This window comes from Cetorhinus maximus, chromosome 8 (assembly GCF_964194155.1).
Source record: "Cetorhinus maximus chromosome 8, sCetMax3.hap1.1, whole genome shotgun sequence".
NCBI classification, from domain to species: Eukaryota; Metazoa; Chordata; class Chondrichthyes; order Lamniformes; family Cetorhinidae; genus Cetorhinus; species Cetorhinus maximus.
In genome coordinates, this window is record NC_135886.1 from 19,695,106 (window position 1) to 19,721,954 (window position 26,849).

Consider the following 26,849-nt stretch of genomic DNA (forward strand, 5'->3'; position numbering starts at 1 on the left):
AGTGGAAAAACCAAAGTTGGAAATTTCATAAGTATTACAATGGAATGATTCCACTGAGATCTGACAGTTGCTTCTTTTTTTCCCTTCTTTGACCACAAAGATGGTGATCCAGCAGATTGTGGTTCCCCGACCTATCTTTAGGGAACCTTTTCTAGCCCCCTTCCCATATGGGATGAGCGGAGGGTATCCTCAAGAGGGCTGCTCAGTCACAGATGCTGCTGCCTAAGGGCACCTCTTTCTGAACACAGGTATCCAACGACCTCTATGCATCTGTGACCTGTGTGCAGATTCTTGACTAGTGACTCCCAGGTTCACAGCCCTGACCCTGTCGCCAAATCTTCATCACCACAGCACTTGGCAAATGGACCATAGTAGAAGCCTGCACCTGACTTTGGGATGTCGTCATTGTCCACATCATCTTGATGGGTTGGTGGCCAGATTTCGGTGATGCGTTGAGCCACGATGACTGGGGTCACCCTGCTGTTGCAGCCTTCCTCCAACTTTGCAGCTGGTGAGATGCACAGCCTTCCTTCACCTGTTCTACCATTGAGCAATTTTGGGACTGTACCTTGCCTGGCACCTACACCTCCCCCCCCCCCCCCCCACCCTCGATCTTGCCGCTAGGGATGACCCTACCAGAAGCAAGGAACTCCCAACGGCATCTCTCAAGGGATGCTCAGAGTGCACAAGCCTCTCCACCACAACAAGATAGCAATGCACAGAGGGAGAACATATAGTTACTTTGCAAAAATTCTATGTGAGCCATAATTGTGTTTCACAGATACAAGAAACACATTTTGGAGCCATGCGGATATATTTAAAAAGAGCACCCTTTATCAGGTTTGGGGCAAGTGATTTGGAATAATTGGAGATCCCACATTCTTGTTGATGATATGTTGCTCAAGTGTCAGAGTTTTCCATAAAAACTCTTAGAGGCAGTAAAAATGTTGGTTTCTGAACATTAACAGTCTCACCCCAATAAGAATATAGAATAGGAACAATTAACTACTTCAAATATCCTGTGCGCAAAGCCATCATTGACTATTGCAGCATTCCTGTATTAAATGAATTATTAGGTTGAAAGTACAAGCCAATTCTTGTTTACTTTAGAGCACTAATGGTTCATGAATTACAGCAATTCTGTGCCAACACCACATTAGCTGAAGGAGATAGAAAATGAATAAAATATATGTCTTTTTTATTAGCTGTAGGGAACAACAAACTACCTTATAAAAAGTGAAATAATCAGCTGAAATGACTTTTACTTTGTGCCTCAGGAGTTACTGCAGTGCTGTATCTGTGACTCTAGAAATGAATACAATCCTGTATATTTCACAAACAGCCATCGAATTAAGAATGTGGCTTCTTCAAGTGCATTGAGGAGCTGGTGGCAATCAAAAAATGGTAAGATTAGCATTTAATTTCATGTAAGGAGCACAGTAAAATAAAGCTCCACGTTTGCATGGAATTATATTCCTATATTGACCTGCTCCCACCAAAATGATCATGTTAGAAGCAGAATCAGAATAAGATATTTTTGAAGTGGGTGCAATTCTTGGAATAGCCCAGCATTACTCCAACGCCTGGACTGTAGCAGACAATTTATTAACTCTAAGGTCAGAGTTGTTAGTTCAGCTTCCAGATATTAAGCGTAGGTTTCCCTATACTGTAACATAAGATCCCATTGCATCTATTATAAGTTATGTCATTGCACTCGTTTTAATATAAATACATGCAGGACAGACTATCTTGGAAACTGAATAGCCATTAAGATTTCCCTGTGGAATGGCCTGATAGCCCTAACAGTGGGGAATATAGGGCTGCTAATTTACAGCTTATTATTTTGGAATACAAAAGCTGACTGACTTTTGAAATCTGCTCACTCTTATTGTTTGAGCTTCATCAATTCTCTGACCCACAGTGAGTTCAATAGCTAGTGCATCTGAGCAGATATATACAGAATGGGCCAGAAATTATTTTGGGCTGGTTTGCAGATGGGAAATGGCTGCAGGGAATGATCCCAGCATCTGGGGAAGGAGGCTCATGGATTGAGAGAAAATGGTCCTCTGGCCTCGCCTAAATAATTGTAGCAAATTGCCAGCACCTTTCACAGCACCCCCAGGAGCATCACACTCAACTAGAAAAAAAATAATAATTGAACTTGACTGGAAAAGGTAAAGTTCAGTGAGATAAGAAGAAATCTGGGTCAAGTTAGCTGGGCAGACAAATCAATGAATAAATTGATGGGTCAACAGCAAGAAATCTCCAAATGTGGGATTCATTGGTTGAAATTTTATCAGCTCTGGAAATTTTCAGGCCACCTCCCATTTGCCATCCAATTAAGGACAGCGGGTGGGGAGGCCCAATGGGAGGGTCCACAGGACTTCATCCGACAGCCTCAATGGGAGAGGTGGGCGTTGCTGGTGCAGAGGGAAAGCACGAAGATGCTTCCAAATGGAGGCACTGCTGAATGGCTTCTAAGGGCTTATTAAAAATGAAAGACCAGAGCTGTTATGGCCAACAGCGGGAGGGGGAAAGCTTTGGAATCCTTTTAGCTGCAGCTGTGCCAATTTCAGCCTTGTGGCTTCACTACAGCGGCATGGACAGTAGCCTCTGACCTTTCATCATATACTGCCTCCGATGTGCTGCTGGACACCAGACAGTGCACAGGGCCCTTACACCTCTTATCAGATCACATTGCTGCGCACAATTAAGGGCTAATTGCTCTTTGCACACCTTGATCAACTACCCTCTGCAGATGGGCAGGTAGCCACTGCTGCAGGGAGCCCACCTGTTGGAGGTGGGAACATGCCATGGAACCGACTCAGTGTGCGGTGTTCCAAATTTCCATGCCACTAACCCCACCCCTCACCCCCACCCCACCTCCAAATAGGCCTCTGCGGGGCTGGTAAGATTAGTGTGCAAAGTAAATGGATTCCTGAAAAGCAAAAAACGGAATGCATCAAAGAATAGTGTTCTGCAAATAAGTACTGAAATTTAAATTAACTCAAAACGTAACTGAGAGGTCTATGATGGAAATAGCACAAACAATATTAAAGAATATTATGAGAATGTAGAGTTCATGGATTTTCAAGGAAATATTAGAAGTGGTGACTAAAACCTTGGTCAAAGAGTTGGGTTTTAAGGGAGTTCTTACAGGAAGAGAGAGAGAGGTGGAGGGGTTTAGGAAGGGAACTCCAGAGCATAGGGCCAAGACTATTGAAGCACAGTCACTAATTGTGGGGTGAAGGGACTGCGGTATCCCCATCAGGCTAGAGTTGGAGAATCACAGATTCCTCACATAACTTTAGAATTAGAGAATGTTGTAGAAATAGGAATAGGGAGCAGTGGGACCACAAAGGGATTTAAGCATAAGACAAAAGCAAATCCAACCTGACCAATCATGCCCCGTCATCCCAACAGTACACTCTCAATCATCAGCAGAGTGTTGAAAGGTGTCACCGACAGTGCTATCAAGCGATAACCTGCTGACCGATGCTTAATTTGTCTTCCTTCAGGACCACTCAGCTCCAGACCTCATTACAGCCTTGGTCCAAAAATGGACAAAATAGCTAAATTCCATAAGTGAGGTGAGAGTGACTGCCCTTGACATCAAGGCAGCGTTTGACCAAGTGTGGCATCAAGCAACCTGAGTAAAATTGAAGTCAATTGGAATCAGGAGTCACGCCTAGCATAAAGGAAGATGGTTGTGATTGTTGGAGACTAATTATTTCAGGCCCAGGAGATCTCAGCAGCAGTTCCTCAGGGTAGTGTCCTAGGCCCAACCATCTTCAGCTACTACATCAATGACCTTCTGTCCATCATAAAATCAGAAGTGGGGATGTTTGCTGGTGATTGCACTGTATAGTTCCATTTTCAACTGCTTAGTTAATTAAGCAATCCATGTTCATGTGCAGCAAGACCTGGATAACATTCGGGCTGATAACTAGCAAGTAACATGCTACATAAGTTCTAGGTAGTGGCCATCTCCAACAAGAGACAGTCTAACCAAATCCCCTTGGCATTTAGTGGCATTGATATGGCCAAATCCCCCACCATCAACATTCTGGGAGATACCATTGACCAGAAGCTTAACTGGACCAAGCACATAAAAACTGTGTCTACAAAAGCATGTCAAAGACAAGGTATTCTGAAATGAGTAACTCACCCCTTGACTGTGGCCAAAGCATGTCGATCATCTACAAGGCACAAGTCAGGAGTGTGATGGAAAACTTTCCATTTGCCTGGATTATTGCAGCTTCATCAACACTTAAGAGGCATGACACCATCCAGGAGAAAGCAGCACGCTTGATTGGCATCCCATGCATCACATTAAACCTTCACTCCCCCTACCACCGGAGCACTACGACTGTAACGTGTATCAACACCAAGGCTTCCTAGACAGCAGCTGCTAAACCTATGACCTTTATCACCTAGAAGGACAAATAAGCAGACACTTGAGAAGACTACCACCTTCAAGTTACACACCTCATTGACTGGAAATATATTTTGTTCCTGGGTCAAAATTCTGGAACTTCCCATCTAACAGCACTGTTGGTGTACCTTTACCACATAGACTGCAGCAGTTCAAGAAGGCTGCTCCCCACCACCTTTTCAAGCACATGTAGGATTGAGCAATAAATGCTGACCTTGCCAGTGATGTCCATATCCCATGAATGAATAAAAAAATCAAATATAAAGAGTTTGAATTTGAGACTTTGGGGGCTGGGAAAACAATTTAGGCCAATGAGAACAAACCTGATAATATACTTACGGCAGAGTTCTGGATGAGCTGGTTTATGTAAGGTGAAGGGTGGGATACTCCCCAAGCCACAATTGGAATATTTGAGTCTGGAGGTGACAAAGGCATGGATGAAGGTTTCAGAACAGATAAACTAAGGCAATGCAGAGGTGGGTGATGGTATGGAGGCAGAAAAAGGCTGTCTTTATGAGGGCAGGGTTGGGAAACTATGGCTATGAGAAGAGATTTGAGATCCTGGAACTAATTCCACTATTGCAGAGAAATTGATTTAGTAGAGCTTTGTGACATTATATAATTTTTGATACAGAGAATTAGAGAAAGACTATTTTCTCTGAGGAGTCTGTGATGAGGGGTCATCAATTTAAAATTGTTTTTTGGAGTGTAAAGAAAAATAGTTTTTTATATCCAGGTCAGTCTGACATGGAATAATTTGCCACAGGGAATGGTTGAGGCAAGGATTTTTGCATTTTTATGGATAAAACTGGACCAAGGGAAGAATGTGGGCTTAGGGCTAAATTTTAAGTCACTGTGCCATAGAGCTGGTACAGAAACAATATGGTGAATGAGATCTGTGCTGTAAAATTTAGTTCATTTTATTTGATTGATATCATCTGAAACTGTATCTACCTCTGCATTTACAGATCAGGATCAAGTGTATATACAGTTAGACATGGAAGGGAAATTCCAACTGAATGAAGTTCTTCTAAGATTCAAGGTAAGACATACGCTTTAGTATATTTGCCATGTGGGTGTTTTCTATTCTACATTGTGTTTATTTTCTTCCTATATTTATATTGCCCTCACCAGGATGGAACAATAGCAGGCAACTCATGGTTATCATCACATAGGCAACCAACACATTTGCTCAGTGTGAGAAGCCACCAACTTTCTCTCCATCTGACATATTCTGGGCCAACGCCATTGGTTAGAAGAAACTAAAGTGTAAATGTCAGTTGAGCGTGGAGTTGAAACTCAGATATTCAGGAATTCCAACTCTAACATTGCCGCTTACCCAGTGAGGGCATTTACATCTGAAACCCAGAGGAAATATAATTTAAATTTCTCTGAAAATAAGCAAATCCATGTACAGTGATGAAATACAAAACAGTGGTTTCTGGATTCGCTGCTCAGATAATAGCAACCAAAGATTTTGACCCTTCTGAATAGTGCTAACAGAAATATCTACTAATTTATTACTGTTACTCTGTACACTAGTTCCAGTTCTGCCCTAATCCATTCTACCCGTCATGGCTGACTTGTAATATGCCATAGGTCACCGTCAATACTGTCCCTTCTTTGACTTATGTTGGTACCCTCTTCCTTCACTGACTGAATCAATATTCCCAGTTGTATCTCTTGTTTTATTTAGCCAGACCACTTTTAGGTAGCATACTTCAGGGAATGACTAAGGGTGCAGCACAATGGTTGTAAATTTTGAGTTTGTTTACCTTGATGCAAATATGATTCTCCTAACATCCCTGATCTCAATTAATTTGGGTTATTTTAATGAAGACAAGAATGCTTTTAATGTTTTCTGATCTATTTTTACCTTTAGTCTCCATGGCCAGCAGCCATGATGATTGAGCGCTCCACGAATTTTGGTCAAACCTGGAAACTGTACCAGTATTTTGCTGATGATTGTGCTGCCTCCTTCCCTCAAATCCAAACAGGACAACCTCGCAGCTTTGATGATGTGCGTTGTCAAGTACAACCCCGGAATCAAGATTCATCAAATGACCAGGTACAGCCACCCACAGCAATATACTGAGATGAACAACTAAACATTTTCAACTCATGATTCTCAGCATCACTATTGTACTTTCCAACTATCTGCACCCTCTTTCAGCTGAGAACCACATTGCTAATGTAAAAGCTGTAACATGTAAATCACTGAGTTGGTCTGTATGTAATGTCAGAAATATCAGCAATTCTATTTGCTGAATATGCCGCTAAATTGCAATCTATGAAAACTATCATTAATTAAATGAAGGATTTTGACTGTCTCTCTTTTCCATGTTTGATTCTAGGTTACATTTAACCCACTCAAGCTGACTGATTATATCAGTGGTTCAAAGAGCAACAAAATTAACAGTAAGACATTTCTTTGATCTAATAAATCCCAGTGAATGTTTATGATCTCTAAACTTCTAAATGAACTCTGTTTCATAATGCCTTTGAAGACGATTACACTCTCCAATCCCACAACGATCACAGAGACTCAGGCTCCCTTTTAACCGGTTTTATTCAAGCATATGCAAGGGAGCCGCAATCATTCCTTAGAATGAGGACCCAGCTCCCAGACTGATTACACTTCATTACTTTTGTACCTTTTTCTTATCATTGGCCAGAATTTTCCCGTCGGTGATTTGGGGGCGGGGCCCGGTCACCGAGGGGAAAATGACACGGGATGGCTTTGGGAGGAATCCCCAACGTCATCCTGGTCCATTTAAATTTTTAGGAAGGTGGGCAGACAGCGAAATCAGCTGTCCGCCCGCCGACCTGTCAATGGCCAATTGAGGCCATTGACAGAGTAATTAAGATAATTAAAGACCCTGCCCGTCCAACCTTAAGGCTGGCGGGCAGGCCAGGAGCCTCAGCGGACTTCTGATAATACATAAAACCTCAAACGCTGGCGGGATGAGGTTTCATCTCAGTTTTTAAAAAGTTTATTAAAGTTTCACTCATATTTGTTAACATGTCCCATCTCGTGTGACAGTGTCACATGAGAGAGACATGTTAATAATGTTTTTATTTCTCTATTTTTAAAGTTTTTAAAACATTCAGTGCTCTCCCTGAGACAGCACTCAGTCTCAGGGAGCAGTGCGCTCATTCGCGAGCATGCACGGAAGAGTGCACTTTGACAGATGGGGATTCCTTCCACCCCCCGCACAGGAAGCAGCGCTTCCTGTCGGGCAGGCCGCTAGGCGGGCCTTAATTGGCCCACCCACTCAAAATGGCGGCGGGCCCCGTTTCGGCGGTGGAGTTCGGCTGCCCGCCCACCACCGAGTCGGTGGGGCCTGCCCGCCAACCAAGGGCAAAATTCTGCCCATAATACATTTGAGTACATTTGAATACATCCAATCGGTAACCAACACACCAGTCCCAAGCTAACTCTATCCTATTGAGTACATAAACATGTGATTTTGCTAACCAATTATTCTAAAGGATGTATACATAATTATATTATCCAATCAAAATTAAAACACGTACACAAAGACCTTGATTCTCACAGCTCAAGGCTGTTTGTGTTTCAACAAAGCCCCCTCTTTGTCTATTGTATGTCTTCCCATATCTAAGCTAAAACCATCTGCCCCCTCCTTATGTGAGAGGGGAGTACACTTAATCTAATTTATGTCCTGCTTGTGTCTCCAGTCTGACTCTCAAAGCTGTGCAATGTTCATCTGGTAATCTTCAACTCTTAATATGTTTAGCAGCCATGTCTGCCTGGAGATTTTAAGGGTTTTTCAGTAAATTATTACTGTATTCTCTTTTAGCATTTTTAATTTCCCCCTAACACCTTCATAAATAGATACAGTAATCAGAATAATTAGAACTTCTACTTGTCAGTAGTGAATTCCTAATCATGCTTGCATTGGCAGAGAAGCTGCTAAATATACCAATACTCTTCCTGAATAGATATGCATTTCTGATTTAATTTTTAGGTTAGAAAATTATTTCAAGCAATCCCACAGGCTATGTTTTCAATTCAAGCCATTGAATCTTTATTGCCTTGTTCAATACATATGCTGTAGAATCGTCTATTCCCATAAGCTGCACATGAAGAATCAACAGCCTTGAGATAAAGCAGGGTTAGAGAACAAATAATTAGGGCCAGGGCACACAATCTTAATTTTAAAATCAAATGTTCTGTCCATATTTTTATGTATTAGTTTTTAATGATATCATTTATGGTTAAATAGCAAAACTAACGGCAACTTGGGAAGTGGAGAAGAAGAATTGGCTGGAGGACGGGGATTTCTCTGCAGTGAAGGCCGCAGAGCTGGTAGCTGCATAGCTGAGGCACTGCAGTGCTACCACTGACAGGAGAGTGTAAAGACAGTTTAACCAGTAACACAAAATGGCATTTATCATTATAAATATGAACGTAATGAACTTATAATGGAAAAAGGTGACACACAAATAATAACAGGAAATAAAGTGTGCACTTTAAGTGCATGTAGACCAGAAGTGCATGTAGATTTATTGTAGATATTTATGATCAATTTGGCTTTGTGTACTCAGTGTTAGGGGCTTGTACATTCTGCTTGAATGCCTCACCCTATAGCCTTGATATTTCAAAACTTGGATAAAGACGATTATTGAACAATAAATCGTGTTCTCTGTCATGATTTAATTTTTTTCTTATAGTTTCATTGCATCCAGAAGAATCACAAGACCCTTAATGTATTTTAAGTAAACAAACACTGTCTCTATTCTTAGACATGGCACCATTTACAAACCTGAGGATTAATTTTATCAAACCATACAAGCCAGCTTTATCCCATGAGCTTCATAATGTCAACAACTTCTATGCTGTGTATGACATGAAGGTTCAAGGCAGCTGTTTCTGTAATGGACATGCATCTTGTTGCATCTCAGAAGATAACTCTGCGCATACTCCACGAGGACCAAGAAAAATGGTGAGAATCCTATTTTCACTCCATGTCCTTATTTCAAGCTACTGTACAAATAGGCTACAGACTGACAATATTTGCTGTACATCTTTGCATACCTTAGCCTAAAGTACTGACCATAACCCTGCCTTCAGGTACAGAACAATTTAATTGGATGTTATTTCGGAATACTCATGTGGTTCACAAATTGTGGAACTAGGAAGGGAAATCACAGAGATGCATTAAGAAGATCAGAAGGAAAAATGTATAGGAGCAAAAATATGAAACCCAATTCCACCTAGAATACCATCTACTTATTTGTAGCCTATGAAAACTAACATAAACCTTGCACTTCACAATTTGTCAGATAACATCACTTACTCCTTTTAATTATGCTATAGGATTTCTACGTCAATATTCTGTAGGATATGTGGTAAAAGTCCAAACTCAGCGTTACATCAATAATGAATGCAGGAGTGTTTAGGGTTGCAAACTGTGTGTTCCTTTAACAAGCAGTTGCTAGTTTCGAGTTACCTCACTGTTTCCTTAACTTCCAATGTATCTGATTTAAAATCCCTGTTCCTGTGTACAAAACTCTCCACAGCCCTGGCCCACTTCAACTTCCTCCAGCCTTGCACCCTCCCATGTCCTTCACTCTTCTTATTCTAGCCTTCAGCACATCCCTGTCGCAACCAATTCAGCTTTACTCAATGTAACTCCTTTCCTAAAGATCTTCATCACTTTTACCTCCCTCTGCACCATGCAATGCCAGCTGAAACCTTCCTCTTCCACAAGCTTTCAATGTCATCTTCTAAGGCACAATCCAAGGCTCAGCAAGCACACCTTTCAAAGCCACTTGTGCTATTGAAGGAACCATATAGATGCTAATTATTGTTGCTTGAGGATAGAAGATGACAGTGGAAATTCAAGCCTGCCACATTGTTTGCAATAAGCACACGAGTGAAGAATGATAACTATCTAGGGAGTAAAAATTATTTCAAGATAGGATTTCCATTATCTTTAATTCTCAAAGTCAGAAATTCCTGCCAATACATCACTATTCTGGGGCTTTCAGAAGGCACTAAGGAAGAATGATAGAAATGCAGAGCATAACCTGACGAGATATCTGATTCATCTGATTCTTATTCCATGAATGAGGCTGAGCCTAAATAGTCCGTGATTCAAATCAAAATGGAACTCAAACATTTCAACGCATTACTTATGTCTAAGAGTATCTATTGTAACGCAGTTTAAATGCTTCTATATAACTGAAAAACTTGTGCAGATGCCCGCTACAGATAGGTCAGAATCTGCCCTTTGCTATTTGTTTGTATTTTTAAAGTTGTGTTGTCAGTAACTCACTGTCCATTTCTTCTAGATTCATGAACAATGTGTCTGTAAGCACAATACTGCAGGTAAAAATTGTGAGATGTGTGCGAGCTTCTATAATGACCAACCTTGGAAGCCAGCTGATGATTACAATACCAATCAGTGTAAAAGTGAGTAATTACCTTAGACCCTTTCTGTGACCCCCAGCAAGAATTTCCTGGATTTAGAGTAGGGTGGCAAGACAAGTGCCAATTTCTGAGAGTTCATTAAAAATATCATTAGTAGATGGCCAAGCATTAATCATTCATCTGATAATAATGCCAATGATAAGTGCTGGGCTATACTTCCATGAGTCTAATATTTGACTCTCTATGGGGGCGGAGGTTACATGGTAATTAGAGGTTGGAGGCATTGCTCTCCCTAGCCCACCTTCTCACCGAACACTTGGTTCTATGTGTAACAAATTCTTCTAATTAGCTCTCTTCCTTTCACCAATGTGTCGTTATCTTTTATATCCCTTTTTTGGGGTGATGTTATAAATTCTTGCTCCTGTTGTGAAGCTTCACACACCATGAGCGCACATCTGGAATTTGGGCTGCATCTGCAACTTTTAAACTTAGTAAATGGAAAATCATCCTCTTGAATTTCCAGATGCTGAGAGAACAGATTTGTAAAATGTTCACTTATTAAACTCCAATTGCGTATACAGTTAAATTATGTGGTATATTTCTATAATTTTGTATTGAAAGAAGTCCACATAACTGGTGATAACAGTCCTTCTTATTCAGATAGGACAGCAGGATACTGGCAGGAGTTTGATTGGAGCTTGGGTTTTTAAACATGTTGTCACAGCACTCTAGTTTCCTGGTCACGGGGATGGAAAGACAAAGATCCTGTGCAATGCTCTGTTTTACTTCTTAAGTGATCCATTTAGGTAATGACTGGATGCAGTTTTTAGCTTTTCTTACTTTCTCCTGCAGAGTGCAACTGTAACAATCACTCCCAGAAGTGTCACTTTGATGCCGAGGTTTATCGAGCCAGCGGAGGAATCAGTGGCGGAGTCTGTGAGGACTGCCAGCACAACACAATGGGAAACAACTGTGAGAAATGCAAACCCTCTTTCTATCGCAGGCCACGACAAGATGCTACAGCGATCGACGCCTGCATTCGTAAGTGAACTCCACGTAGCATCAGAACCAGTGTTAGCAAAGAGATAGGGAAGAACATTCCAGCCCAATACATCGATATATAAAAAAATACAAGCATGTCAAACTTTCCATTAACTGCAATTTTCACGATACCTCCAAACCTATACATTATCATAGCATTTAAACTGGGCCACAGGGAGCATGGCGTCAAATCCAGCGCTAACTGACATTAAGTTAGGACTCATACTTACATGAACCACTGAGTGGGAGGTCCATTTTTGGTGTAAGTTTTAGAAATTTCCTGTCGCTCCGAGACTTTCCAGCTCAAATGCAATCACTGCAGTAAAGGTACTTGGCAATTCCAGAGGTCACAAGAACGGCAGGTATGAAAAATACAAATGTAAAGCTTGTACAGCAAAAAGAAAGAACTGACATTTATATAGCACCTTTCACAAACTTTAGTTATTGCAAAACACTTTACAACCAATAAAATACTTTTGAAATCACAGAATCTCACAGTGCAGAAGAGGCCCTTCGGCCCATCAAGTCTGCACCGACACGTGAGAAACACCTGACCTACCTGCCTAATCCCACTTACCAGCACTTGGCCTATAGCCTTCAATGTTATGACATGCCAAGTGCTCATCCAGGTACTTTTTAAAGGATGTGAGGCAACCCACCTCCACCACCCTCCCAGGCAGCACATTCCAGACCGTCACCACGCTCTGGGTAAAAAAGATTTTCTTCACATCCCCCCTAAACCTCCTGCCCCTCACCTTGAACTTGTGTCCCCTCTTGACTGACCCTTCAACTAAGGGGAACAGCTGCTCCCTATCCACCCTGTCCATGCCCCTCATAATGTAGCCACAGTTGAAATGTGCAAAACATAGTAGTCAATTTACTGTCCCAAAAACTGCAATGTAAAAATGATCAGATAATATGTTTCAGTGATGTTGATCGAGGGATTAAATATTTGCCAAAAAATTGTGGAGATCTCCCCTTCCCTTCTTCAAGGTTCTCCCATGGGATCTTTTATGTCCACCTGAGAGGATGAATGGGGAATAAAAGCTAAAAATGCTGGAAATACTCAGCAGGTCAGGCAGCGTATGTGGAGAGACAAAAAGAGTTAATATTTCAGGTCTGTGACCTCTCATCAGAACTTGGGGCCTGGCTTTAAGATCTAACCTGATGAGGGCAGTAGGTGCGTGGGAACACCACCACCTGCACATTCCCCTCCAAGCCACTCACCATCCTGACTTGGAAATATATCCTTCACTGTCGCTGGGTCAAATTCCTGGAACTCCCTCCCCAACAGCACTGTGGGTGTACCTTCACCACAGGGACTGCAGCAGTTCAAGAAGGCAGCTCACCACCACCTCCTCAAGGGCAATTAAGAATGGGCAGTAAATGCTGGCCTAGTCAATGATGCCCATATCCGTGAATGAATACATTTTTAAAAATCTGACATTACAGTTCTCCTCCAGTAATGCACCAAAGTATCAGCCTCGATAATGTGCCATAGGTCTTGGGAATTGAATCCACACTCTTCTAACGTGAGGCAAAAGTGCTACTACTGAGCCACTGAACCATGGCTGACACCTTATTAGAGAGAAGATACTCTTGTGCGTTTGGGGCACATGATTGAGGAAGAGCAAAGGGAATTTTACTTTATATCTGGGCAATTCTACTGCAGGCCCAAAGGTGTTTGATGCAAACACTGAGTGACAACAGGCGTGAAGTATTCCACTCCGCAACACTGACATCCCTAACTTGGTGTCAAAGTACAAAATGTAAAGTTCAAAATTTAATTGAGGCAGGCTGTGAAACTGCTATCAGACCCCACCCCTGCCTGATTTTCCTCCACCCATACGATGTTCCACACCCAAGCACAAATGAGGGAGAGCCGCCCATAAGTTGGGAAAATAGAATACCCTAATTGAATACTGTAAGGATTTGCTTCATTTTTCAGAATGCACATGCAATGGGCTGGGGTCCCAACCCGATGGTAGCTGCAATCCCACCACCGGCCAGTGTAATTGTCTACCAAACGTGATAGGTTCAAACTGTGACAGGTGTGCTGAGGGCTACTGGAACTTGAGAAGAGGGATTGGCTGCGAGCCATGTAGTTGTGATTCCAGAAACTCTTACAACCAGCGCTGTGATCAGGTACGGCATAACTCAACACTAAAAATGCTGCTAACCATTCCAACTAAAGAAGCGCTTAAATTGCGCGGCATTCTGTCTCAGCTGGGGGGTTTTTTATTATTCATCCATGCGGTGTGGGTGTCGCTGCAAGGCCAGCATTTACTGAGTGCGGATTTGCACAAAAATAAAATAAGCCATCAGAGGTGATTTTCTGAAGTTTTCTCTTTGCAAGGGTTTGCAGACTTTGCTGGTGCTATATTTTCAGGCAGAGGAAAGCAAGGCATAACCTTAAATCTAACATTTCATAATGTATTTCATATTGAAGTACTGTAGGTGTAAAGCTATGAAATGTAATTTTATACCAATATATTGCCTTAAAACACGTTTAGATATATGATTCACTAGCTAGGTGATTCATACTCTGGTATAATCAGTTTTTACAGCATGTGTAATATGCAATATAGTTTGCAAGTGTGACTCAATTCGGCATCAACAACAGCTGGCATTTACATAGCACCTTTAACATAGTAAAACATCCCAGGAGCTTCACAGGAACCTTACCTAACAAAATTAGTGCTTGTGCACCAAAAATGTGGGTTAGAATTAATAGTTTTGTTCTTGGGATTGAGAGCAGTGTTTTTACCTTGGGTAATCTGCTATAACATCTTGCTGATATGTTCAGTTACTGGGTGGTTCTGAAATCCTGCACACTATGCTAACAGTGTGCCTTTGGGACAGCCCACACTGAAATCCCAATAAGATACATGTTTTGGGGGTTCTTCACCCAGGCACGATGTAACAGAGTACTGATATGTTACTGTATTGTTCTGTCCAGGTCACAGGCCAGTGTCCATGCAGGGCAACAAACAGTGGGAGAACATGCAGCGCAACAAATTTACAAGAATGTCCAGACAACCACTACAGTTTGGGTACAGAATGCGTACGTAAGTATCCCAAGCCTTTAATTATTTTGTGTTTACTTAAAACAAATGTATTTTCCCCGATTGAAACATCTTAGGATCTTTCTGTCTAACTGCCCTGTTGTGTCAGATCCTACTGAGTCCCTGTAGATTCCTGAAACAGGTGCTGCTCACTTTATCTAACACAATGTAACAGGAAAAATTGTTACCGAGCCTCAATGGTGAGTAATGGAGTGTTACATATGAATTGAACCAAGTGCCTCGGCTTACGATCTCCTTCCGTTTCTTAACCTTTGACCCGCAGAGGGTATTCTAACAAGACTGTATTAATGAGGCATAAGTGAGAAATGTCTTTTACAATGGAAATGAATAATATCAGTATGGAGAAGAGCATATTGTGAAGCTGTATCAAGTTTGACTAAGCTTACTTGTACCACATCACATTGTTCTGAATAAGCTGTTATCTCAAAATAAATCCTCACTGGATAACATAGTACAGCACATTATACATTTACTTAAGGCATAATGAATAAGAAATCCATTCTGTAATGTCAATCCTGAATGATCAGAGTTGCATTATAACATTTGGATACTATCCATCAAGGACATGGGGTTAGCATGGGAAAGTGGTGTTGCGGTAGATGATCAGCCATGATCTAATTAAATGGCAGAGCAAACTCAATGGGCTGAATGGCCTACTCCTGCTCCTATGTTCTTATGTTCCTATAAATAAGCTCAGCTCTCTGCTTTTACTGGCATCATTTTTTTTATTCATTCATGTGATGTGGGCGTCGCTGGCTAAGCCAGCATTTGTTGCCCTTCTCTAATTGCCCTTGAGAAGGTGGTGGTGAGCTCCCTTCTTGAACTGCTGCAGTCCATGTGGTGTAGGTACACCCACAGTGCTGTTAGGGAGGGAGTTCCAGGATCTTAACCCAGCAACAGTGAAGGTACGGCAATATATTTCCAAGTCAGGATGGTGAGTGGCTTGGAGGGGAACTTCCAGGTGGTGGTGTTCCCATGTGTCTGCTGCCCTTGTCCTTCTAGATGGTAGTGGTCGTGGGTTTGGAAGGTGCAGTCTAAGGTGTTTTGGTGAGTTCCTGCAGTGCATCTTGTAGATGGCACACACTGCTGCTACTGTGCGCCGGTGGTGGAGGGAGTGAATGTTTGTGGATGTGGTGCCGATCAAGTGGGCAGGTTTGTCCTGGATGGTGTCAAGCTTCTTGAGTGTTGGTGGGAGCTGCACTCATCCAGGCAAGTGGAGAGTATTCCATCATACTCCTGACTTGTGCCTTGTATATGGTGGACAGGCTTTATGGAGTCAGGAAGTGAGTTGTTCGCTCCAGGATTCCTAACCTCTGACCTGCTCTTGTAGCCACAGTATTTATATGGCTAGTCCAGTTCAGTTTCTGGTCAATGATAATCCCCAGGATGTTGATAGTGGGGGATTCAGCGATGGTAATGCCATTGAATGTCAAGGGATGATGGTTAGATTCTCTCTTGTTGGAGTGGCCATTGCCTGGCACTTGTGTTGCACGAATATTACTTCCCAGCTGCTGCTTGTCAGCCCAAGCCTGGATATTGTCCAAGTCTTGCTGCATTTGAATATGGACTGCTTCAGTATCTGAGGAATTGCGAATGTTGCTGAACATTGTGCAATCATCAGCGAACATCCCATTTCTGACCTTATGATGGAAGGAAGGTGATGAAGCAGCTGAAGATGGCTGGGCTTAGGACACTATCCTGAGGAACTCCTGCGGTGATGTCCTGGAACTGAGATGATTGACCTCCAACAGCGACAACCATCTTCCTTTGTGCTGGAGTCTTACTCCAACCAGTGGGGAGTTTTCCCCCTGATTCCCATTGATTCCAGTTTTGCTAGGGCTCCTTAATGCCACACTCGGTCAAATTCTGCCTTGATGTCAGGGGCAGTCACTCTCTCACCTCACCTCTGGAGTTCAGCTCTTTTGTCCATGTTTGAACCAAGGCTGTAATGAGGTCAGGAGCTGAGTGTCCCTGGCGGAACTCAAACTGAGCATCAGTGAGCAGGTTATTGCCAAGCAAGTGCCACTTGATAGCACTGTCGAAGACTCCTTCCATCATTTTACTGATGATTGAGAGTGATGGGGGGTAATTGGCCAGGTTGGATTTGTCCTGCTTTTTGTGTACAGGACATACCTGAACAATTTTCCACATTGGGGTAGATGGCAGTGTTGTAGCTAATTGTCAGCTAAATATTTAATATCAGTGAGGAGACTGTCAGTTCTCTGTTCTGGACAGCTCCAGCAGGTATTCCTACTTTGGTATAACTCCTGACTTGAATGGCAATCTGAAGCTGCAACCAATCAATGGATTCAGACAGTGCAGTATAACTGATCCATTAACAGTAAAATAAGTCCCATAATCTCCAAGACAGAGGCAGAAAGTACTGGAAACATGCAGCATCTATGGAGAAACATGTCACATTAATGTTTCAGGTGTAACCCTTCATCAGAATGGCAAAAAGATTAACGGTGTACAGGATTTAAAAAGGAGCACCACAGAGGGAATGGAGGAAAACATATACACATGTATAAACATAAACATATACACATGCATAAATACATACGCACACATAAACATTTACACATGTATAACATGAACATATGCACACACATAAACATAAACATATATGCACACATAAATGGGACTGGAAGTATGTCTGGAATGAACTGTTAGATGTTTAAAAGGGAAACAGGAGATAGCTAAATGGCCGAGGCAAGATAATAAAAGAAATTAAAGGGACACAGAGATCCTGTGGACAGCTGAGGTAACTATAGAAGGAGGGCCTGACAAGGTGAAACAGAATCCAACTGCCTGGAGAGGAGCAAACAGCAAGCAGACACAGGCAGATTACTTTGCCAGAATAGTGATCAAGTAGAAGATTTCCGTCAATGATAAACGCATATACCCACCACCTCCTCCATCCTACACTCTCTGGATAAATTGATAGTACCCCTCCCTCATCACCAACATTTGCTGTTATTAAGAAGGTGAGTGCGCTATTTAAGATCTGAAGTTATAAAAGTCAGCTTTATATTCTCTAATTTCAGCTGATCACTCCACCCATTCAAACTTCTCTCTTACTTTGCGTTATATTAGTATTCTATTCTTCCAGTTCACTATTCTAAATCTTCTCAATTCTGATTAATCACAAAATGTATTGTGAAAATTCATCCCAGTACCTCTGATGTAATCATTTCAACTCTTGATTTTATTCCCTTCAGGGTTCATTCATATCTAATGACTGTTTCTTACCCTTTTTCCTCTCTCTCTTATTGCTTAAGTTATCTAAATGCAGCTGGGAAACTGAAACTGACCTAGTCAGATACAAACACTCCCAAGGCAGATGGAAATCTTTGATGAGGAGCTCCATCTGACGGTCTGATTGAGAGCTGCAGTTCAAACTTGGATCGTCTTGTTTAGTAGGAATCATTGGTAAAATTCTATCACCCATGATAGCCTACTCATTACCATGAATGAGGGAAAAGATAATTAGCTGGCAAGTACAAAAGTGGAAATCCCTAACCCATCAACTCTGCGTTGGTATTTTTCTTCACACAAGTCGCCTCGTCTCATTCCAATCGCCTGCTTTCTCGTCACACCCTCTAATATTTATCTTTTTTTATCCAACCCATTAATTTTTAAATCCCCTGCTGTCTCCTTAGCAATATTGGATGGAAGAACACAACCCAAACAACAAACGTACCATATAACATCAATTAAATACATCCTCCAAATATAGGTGGCATACACACATGCAAGATTGCTGACAGAAACAATCTTGTGCATTTCTTGACATTATTGAACCCTCACTGTACAGCTGACAGAAAGTTCCAAAAGTGGTAGCAGAGGCCAAGGGGATATTAGGACAACTGCCTTTCCCATTTCCCAATCCTGGCCACCCCAAAATAGGTGAAAACAAAGGGGGAAAAATCTGCAAGCATAAGTTTTTTTTTATTCATTCACGGGATGTGGGTTTCACTGGCTGGGCCAGCATTTAATGCCCATCCCTAGCTGCCCTTGAGAAGGTGGTGGTGAGCTGCCTTCTTGAACCGCTGCAGTCCATGTGGTGTAAGTACACCCACAGTGCTGTTAGGAAGGGAGTTCCAGGATTTTGACCCAGCGACAGTGAAAGAACAGTGATATATTTCCAAGTCAGGATGGTGAGTTACTTGGAGGGGAACTTCCAGGTGGTGGTGTTCCCATGTGTCTACTGCCCTTGTCCTTCTAGATGGTAGTGGTCGTGGATTTGGAAGGTGCTGTCTAAGGAGCCTTGGTGAATTCCTGCAGTGCACCTTGTAGATGATACACACTGCTGCTACTGTGCGTCGGTGGTGGAGGGAGTGAATGTTTGTGGATGTGGTGCCAATCAAGTAGGCTGTTTTGTCTTGGACAGTGTCCAGCTTTTTCAGAGTTGTGGAAGCTGCACTCATCCAGGCAAGTGGGAAGTATTCCATCACACTCCTGGCTTGTGCCTTGTAGATGGTGGACAGGCTTTGGGGAGTCAGGAGGTGAGTTACTCATCGCACGGTTCCTAGCTTCTGACCTGCTCTTGTAGCCACAGTATTTATATGGCTAGTCCAGTTCAGTTTCTGGTCAATGATAACCCCCAGGATGTTGATAGTGGGGGATTCAGCGATGGTAATGCCATTGAATGTCAAAGGATGATGGTTAGATTCTCTCTTGTTGGAGTGGCCATTGCCTGGCACTTGTGTTACACGAATGTTACTTCCCAGTTGCTGCTTGTCAGCCCAAGCCTGGATATTGTCCAAGTCTTGCTGCATTTGAACATGGACTGCTTCAGTATCTAAGGAGTTGCGAATGGTGCTGAACGTTGTGCAATCATCAGCGAACATCCCATTTCTGATGGAAGGAAGGTGATGAAGCAGCTGAAGATGGCTGGGCTTAGGACACTATCCTGAGGAACTCCTGCGGTGATGTCCTGGAACTGAGATGATTGACCTCCAACAGCGACAACCATCTTCCTTTGTGCTGGAGTCTTACTCCAACCAGTGGAGAGTTTCCCCCTGATTCCCATTGATTCCAGTTTTGCTAGGGTTCCTTAATGCCACACTCGGTCAAATTCTGCCTTGATGTTAAGTGCAGTCACTCTCACCTCACCCCTGGAGTTCAGCTCTTTTGTCCATGTTTGAACCAAGGCTGTAATGAGGTCAGGAGCTGAGTGGCCCTGGCTGAACCCAAACTGGGCGTCATTGAGCAGGTTATTGCTAAGCAAGTGCCACTTGATAGCACTGTTGATGACCCTTCCATTACTTTACTGATGATCGAGAGTAGGATGATGGGGCGGTAATTGGCCAGGTTGGATTTATCCTGCTTTTTGTGTACAGGACATACCTGGGCAATTTTGCACATAGCCAGTTAGATGCCAGTATTGTAGCTGTACTGGAACAGCTTGGCTAGGGGCGTGGCAAGCTCTGGAGCACAAGTCTTCAGTACTATTGCCAGAATATTGTCAGGGCCCATAGCCTTTGCAGAATCCAGTGCCTTCAGCCGTTTCTTGATATCACATGGAGTGAATTGAATTGGCTGAAGACTGGCATCTGTGATGCTGGGGACCTCCAGAGGAAGCTGAGATGAATCATCCACTTGGCACTTCTGGCTGAAGATTGTTGCGAATGCTTCAGCCTTATCCTTTGCACTGCTGTGCTGGGCTCCACCATCATTGAGGATGGGGATATTTGTGGAGACTCCTCCTCCAGTGAGTTGTTTAATTGTCCACCACCATTCACGACTGGATGTGGCAGGACTGCAAAGCTTAGTTCTGGTTCGTTGGTTGTGGGATCGCTTAGCTCTGCCTATCACTTGCTGCTTATGCTGTCTGGCATGCAAGTAGTCCTGTGTTATAGCTTCACCAGGTTGACACCTCATTTTTAGGTATGTCTGGTGTTGCTCCTGTTATGCCCTCCTGCACTCTTCATTGAACCAGTGTTGATCCCCTGGCTTGGTGGTAATGCTAGAGTGGGGGATATGCCGGGCCATGAGGCTACAGATTGTGTTCAAGTACAATTCTGCTGCTGCTGATAGCCCACACCGCCTCATGGATGCCCAGTTTTGAGTTGCTAGATCTGTTCGAAATCTATCCCATTTAGCATGGTGGTAGTGCCACACAACACGATTGGAGGATATCCTCAATGTGAAGGGTGGACTTTGTTTCCACAATGACTGTGCAGTGGTCACTCCCACCGATATTGTCATGGACAGATGCATCTGCAGCAGGCAGGTTGGTGAGGATGAGGTCAAGTATGTTTTTCCCTCACCACTGCAGACCCAGTCTAGCAGCTATGTCCTTTAGGACTTGGCCAGCTCGGTCAGTAATGGTGCTACTGAGCCACTCTTGGTGAAGGACATTGAAGTCCCCCACCCAGAGTACATTCTGTGCCCTTGCCACCCTCAGTGCTTCCTCCAAGTGATGTTGAACATAAAGGAGCACTGATTCATCAGCTGAGGGTGGGTGGTGCGTGGTAATCAGCAAAAGGTTTCCTTGCCCATGGACTGACCTGATGCCATGGGACCTGGCGTCAATGTTGAGGACTCCCAGGGCAACTCCCTCTTGACTGTATACCACTGTGCTGCCACCTCTGCTGGATCTGTCCTGCCGGTGGGACAGGACATACCCAGGGATGGTAATGGCGGTGTCTGGGACATTCTCTGCCCCTGTCTCTGACATTTCTTTGAGGATGACTACATCAGGCTGTTACTTGACTAGTCTGTGAGACAGCTCTCCCAATTTTGGCACTAATCCCCAGATTAGTAAGGAGGATTTTGCAGGGTCAACAGGGCTGCAATTGCTGTTGTTTCCGGTGCCTAGGTCAATGCCGGGTGGTCCATCCGGTTTCGTTCCTTTTTTGAGTCTTTGTAGTGGTTTAGCAGTTTGATATAACCGAGTAGCTTGCTAGGCCATTTCAGAGTCAACCACATTGCTGGGGGTCTGGAATCACATGTAGGCCAGACCAGGTAAGGACGACAGATTTCCTTCTCTAAAGGGCATTAGTGAACCTGATGGGTTTTTACAACAAACAACAATGGTTTCTTGGCCATCATTAACTTTTAATTCCAGATTTTTATTGAATTCAAATTCCACCATCTGCCATGGTGGGACTGAACCTGGGTCCCCAGAGCATTACCCTGGGTCTCTACATTACTAGTCCAGCAACAATACCACTACGCCATGGCGTAGGCCCAGTCTAGCAGTTATGTCCTTTAGGACTCGGCCAGCTCAGTCGATGCCGGGTGGTCCGTCCGATTTTCATTCCTTTTTTGAGTCTTTGTAGTGGTTTAGCGGCTCGATATAACCATTGACATGGAAATTAAATTGGAGTTTGCTCCCAGTGTTCTGGTCTTGATCATGTCACAATTGTGTATTAGCACTGATGGTGCGTGACATCAGTTGAATGCCCTGAATCAATCCTCTTTGAAACTTGTTCTCTTGATAGGATGTGATTGTGACCGAAGCGGCACCGAGACCAGCGGATGTGACAAGAGTTCAGGACAATGCCTGTGTCGCGCAGGTTTTACAGGGAGGCGCTGTAACGAGTGCAAGCGGGCCCGTGGTTACTGCTCTGACTTTCCAAACTGCAAAGAGTGCCATCCATGTTTCCACATCGTGGATAATCAACTCAGCACATTAAATATTCGACACAAGGCCCTGGTAAACATAAAGCTGCCAACTCATGTGGGAAATGATTACGATTCAGAGACACTTGCCCTAGACAATAAACTGCAACAAGTCCGGGCAATAATTAGCATTCCAGCCGTGACAGAAAGCACAGTCACAGACGTGTACAACAACTACAACCGGCTCAGGTAGGATGGATGAAATAATCAATCAAATGTTAATTTACTTGTCACCGTGCACTTCTGCATATTTACTCACTTTTTCCAATACAAGATTTTTGTTTTCACCTTATTACCCTATTCTTTGGGGGCACTTTAGTGCACACAATCCTCCACCCGACAGAGGCTGGTCATTCATTCTCATTTGTTTGTCAATGCCTGAGGCAGCAGTTCATGAGCTCGAGCATCACTCCTAAGACTCGAGCACATAGTCTAGGCTGAAGCATTACTCCAGTGCTGAAGGAGTGCTGCACTGTCAGAGCCGCTGTTTTTCAGAGGTGACATTAAATCAAGGCCCTGCCTGCCCTCTCAGGTGGATGTAAAATATTCCATGCTGCTGTTTGATGAAGAGCAAAGGTTTTCCTATATTACATTTCAAAAGTGCTTCATTAACTGTGAAACACTGGGGTTACAAAAGGTGCTATATAAATGTATATAATGTGATATTGATATCACATTAATGCACAGTATAAATAAATGAAAAGACTTAGGAGTGGGAAGATACACAAAAATTATAAACCTACTCTGGAGTTACCTATCCCCAGTGTCACATTGTAAACTATTTCCACTGTAGAAATATACGTATAGTCGATTGGTAGCACAGAACTTGAGTATCGCTGAAGAGACAATGCTGGTCCTGAAGAGCGAAAGCTTTTTTCAGCAATACACAAGAAATTTAGTTATTTACTAACTATATACACTGACATTTGAAGTTGTTCTTAAGATTGCACAGGTGTGCAGTTCCACTTTCGGATGGTGACGTTATTTAAGTGCAGCTGAAAGGTAGCAAAGCCCTTACTTACAGAATTTTTTACAGGGTGTGACAGGGTGGATGTAGATCAGATATGTCCCCTGGCTGGTGAGTCTAAAACCAGGGGACACAATCTCAGGCCATTTAAGGCTGAAAGGAGGAATTTCTCCATGCAAAATTGGTGAATCTTTGGAATTCTCCACCCCAAAGGGCTGTGGAAGCTCAATCACTGAACGTGTTCAAAACAGAAATTGATAGATCCACAAGCAGGATGAGGTTTCCTAAAGCTTTTATTAATCAAATAAACCATTTTTCCGAAATATCAAAACATTTTCCATCTCATGTGACACAGTCACATGAGGGGACATGTTTAATTAAATTTTTATCCATTTATTTAATAATTTCAAAAGCCCTTCAATCTCCCTGAAGCCCCAACTCTTCCTCCTCCCGCATAGGTAGCGCTGAGCGCTATGGCTCATGTCTTACGCTGGGTGGGCCTTAATTGGCCCACCCGCCTAAAATGGCGGTGCAGAGCTGATCGCGGGCGACAGTCGGCTCCGAGACTGCTCCAGCCGAGCCCGCAAGCTGACTGAAAAATCCTGCCCGTAAAGTTATCAGTCTGATCTATGGCAAGAAGTTCAGTCTCTGACTGTTGCTGTATCAGAAGTGTGACTGGAGCAAAAATACAAATGTGAGAATTTCATAATAACGCTTGTAGGGGGTTCTGTAGAATCTGTCTCTCACCACTCCGTGCGTGTTGGTGTTGCACTAAAGTCAGGACTTTATTCCCCAACCTGTTTGTTTATATTTGGACACAGGGCAGAGGCTGAGAAGATCAACCCTGATACCAATGTTGTGGATCAAAATTATCGCCTGAGCAACGAAATGGATGTCTTGGATAGTAACATAAAAATCATCAACGGTCAACTGCAGAGCACAAAGGAAAAAATGGAGCTTTTCATCAGTGAAGGCTCACAAGGCACACAAGGTATTACACCCTGGAACCCACACTGGTTTTCTGTTTCAGTAAATGATCAGATTTTCAACTTGAGTGCAGATAGCTTTAAACTAAAATATAATTTTAATGATGTTGTAACTTCAATTGTTAAGACCACGGTGAGGAACAGACCAGGAAGGTAGGAGATAACAAGTTAGAGTGATAGAAGGGAGTGGAAGACTTGAGGTGCCAATGTCACACAGGCAGTTCTCAATTAAAGGATCTAGAGAGGGTAAGAGGCCAGAGGGAGGGGTCCAGGCGAAGGCAGAATACTGGAACCAAGTAAAAGGGTCCATTGTGTCTGGTCAAAGGAGCGGGTGTGGAGGCAAAGAGGATGGAAGAAGAGCTTATACTCACTTCATAATTTAATGAGGAGGAGGTGTTAGGGGAGGAAGTTAAGGCCTTTGCTGAGAAAGGTTTATTCAGGGTCAGAAATGGGAATGTCAGAGGGTATAAAGAATATAAGGCAAGGGGTGAGATTAGAAGAAGGGATGGGGTTATAGGGACAAGGAAGGTTCTAGGTTGATCCGGGTATGTGCTGAGTTAGCTAATCTCAGTCAACTATTGCTGGCTAAGAAGGTAAAAATAAGCCAGCCAGGTTTTCTGCTGCAGGACACACACTGTTTCCTCGGGCTTGGGCGTGGGGTCCACACCCTCGGACTGGAATAACCAATAAACTTTCATCGTCAAAACTCACCTTAACAACCAGCCACATGGTAATTATCAGAGAATAACTGGCACCTGTGAAACCATACTGAAGCCTGAAGTTACAGTTTTGGCAAACAGGGGAGATGGTTACCGATATTGGCCGGGATTTTCGCGTCCCCTGGCGTCAGATGTGTTCGGTGGCGTGAGCGGACAATATGGCGAGAAGGCCAAAAAATCGGTTTCACAACATCGTGAAACCGGTTTGTGATCATCCGCTCAGCCTGTTGATGGCGGGCTGCATTCCCCACTGTCGGACGTCAGGAACCTCATTGTAATACATCAGCTTATCATTATAAGGCCAACCCGCTGGCCTCATCCCTCTGCCCCAATGGATCATCTGCCCATGTTGGTGGGAAAACACGCTGACGTGTTTCACAACAGCATGTATAAGGCGTGCACCTAGCGGGCTGCACTTCACTTGAGACTTCAAGGTTTGTTTTCCTACCTTGCTTTGGGCAGCACTCGCAGTCATCAGCGCCAGGCTTCACAGACAGAACCACGACACTTGTAGGGGCCTCACAGGCAGGTCTCTACCTACCAGATCAGCCATATGGGGGTGGCTTTTCAATGGCTGCAGGGCAAGTTCTTGCTTGGGGAAGGGGGAGGAGTGGCCTCAGGCAAGGGAAGAGGCCGCAGGATGAGGCTGTACTGGGGAAGGAGGGTATCCCAGGGTGTGTGTGGGGGCACATGTTGATCTGTGCAAGTGGCCTCAAGATGGTGAGGACTGAGGAGGCAGCCTCCAGAGGAGATGAGGCCAGATGGAGATGTGAGGGTACGTGTGTGAGAATGGGTGGTGATGTGCCCTGGGCTGGCAGTGAGTGAGATGCCAGTGAATGTGTGATGGGCTTGAGTGTGTGAGTTTAGAGTGTTGAGATGGTACCCTGGCTGCATGGATGAGATCATTCATCCTCTATCTGCATTGGACGGCCAACCTCTTCTGTGCAGCATTGGCACCGATCACCACTGCCACTGCCTCCAAGGCCAGAGTGGTAATGGAGCTGCTCCTCCTGCGGCCAGAGTGGAGATAGAGAACATCACAGTGGGCCTCCACAGCACCCAAATGCCGCTCGAGGGCTGCAGTCTTCTTGCCTTTTGGGGCCATGCCTTCTTTGCTGCAGTCCTGGGCTGGGAGCACTGAGCGAGACTGTGCTTTAAATGTGGTGCTTGGCATGATGAAGCAGCGAAGTGATGGCGTGGCAGGCGAATTGGAGCCCGCCCACCATGGAAATGGCGTGTATCCCGGGAATGCATAATTAATGCGGCGGGTTTAGGATGGTAGGGCGTGAATTACGGCCAGCGGGTAAAACGTTATTTTTCCTGCCCGCTACCACACTTAGTGCAAATTTGGGATGGTTCCGCCCATCGTGTCTTGTGGGGCTGGATATTCCTGCGTTAGTGTGACATGCCAATTGGGTCAGGGAATGTTTTCAGCCTGATAGGAGCTTTCAGTCTCAGCCAGAGCATCAGGAGGAGGCTCTCACTCGTGAGGTGAGGGAAAATTAGAAAAAAAAGTCTTCCCACTGATCTCTTTGCATCCCAGCTCTTAGATTAGGTTGAACAATATTGGCAGACACCTGGGACTA

The 26,849-nt window shown here is 43.7% G+C and overlaps 1 protein-coding gene across 1 annotated transcript in view; it reads left to right on the forward strand.

Annotated features, from left to right (window-relative positions):
• The window catches only part of lamb3 (laminin subunit beta 3), a 53,650-nt gene that overhangs the window by 14,011 nt on the left and 12,790 nt on the right, over nt 1-26,849 (forward strand). Inside the window, exons 3-13 of the mRNA XM_078546556.1 lie at nt 1,278-1,404; nt 5,404-5,477; nt 6,318-6,503; nt 6,790-6,853; nt 9,203-9,402; nt 10,754-10,874; nt 11,685-11,873; nt 13,822-14,018; nt 14,833-14,941; nt 22,411-22,780; nt 24,380-24,549. Coding sequence (XP_078402682.1) covers nt 1,278-1,404; nt 5,404-5,477; nt 6,318-6,503; nt 6,790-6,853; nt 9,203-9,402; nt 10,754-10,874; nt 11,685-11,873; nt 13,822-14,018; nt 14,833-14,941; nt 22,411-22,780; nt 24,380-24,549 — 1,807 coding nt within the window. The remainder of the gene's footprint in view (nt 1-1,277; nt 1,405-5,403; nt 5,478-6,317; nt 6,504-6,789; nt 6,854-9,202; nt 9,403-10,753; nt 10,875-11,684; nt 11,874-13,821; nt 14,019-14,832; nt 14,942-22,410; nt 22,781-24,379; nt 24,550-26,849) is intronic.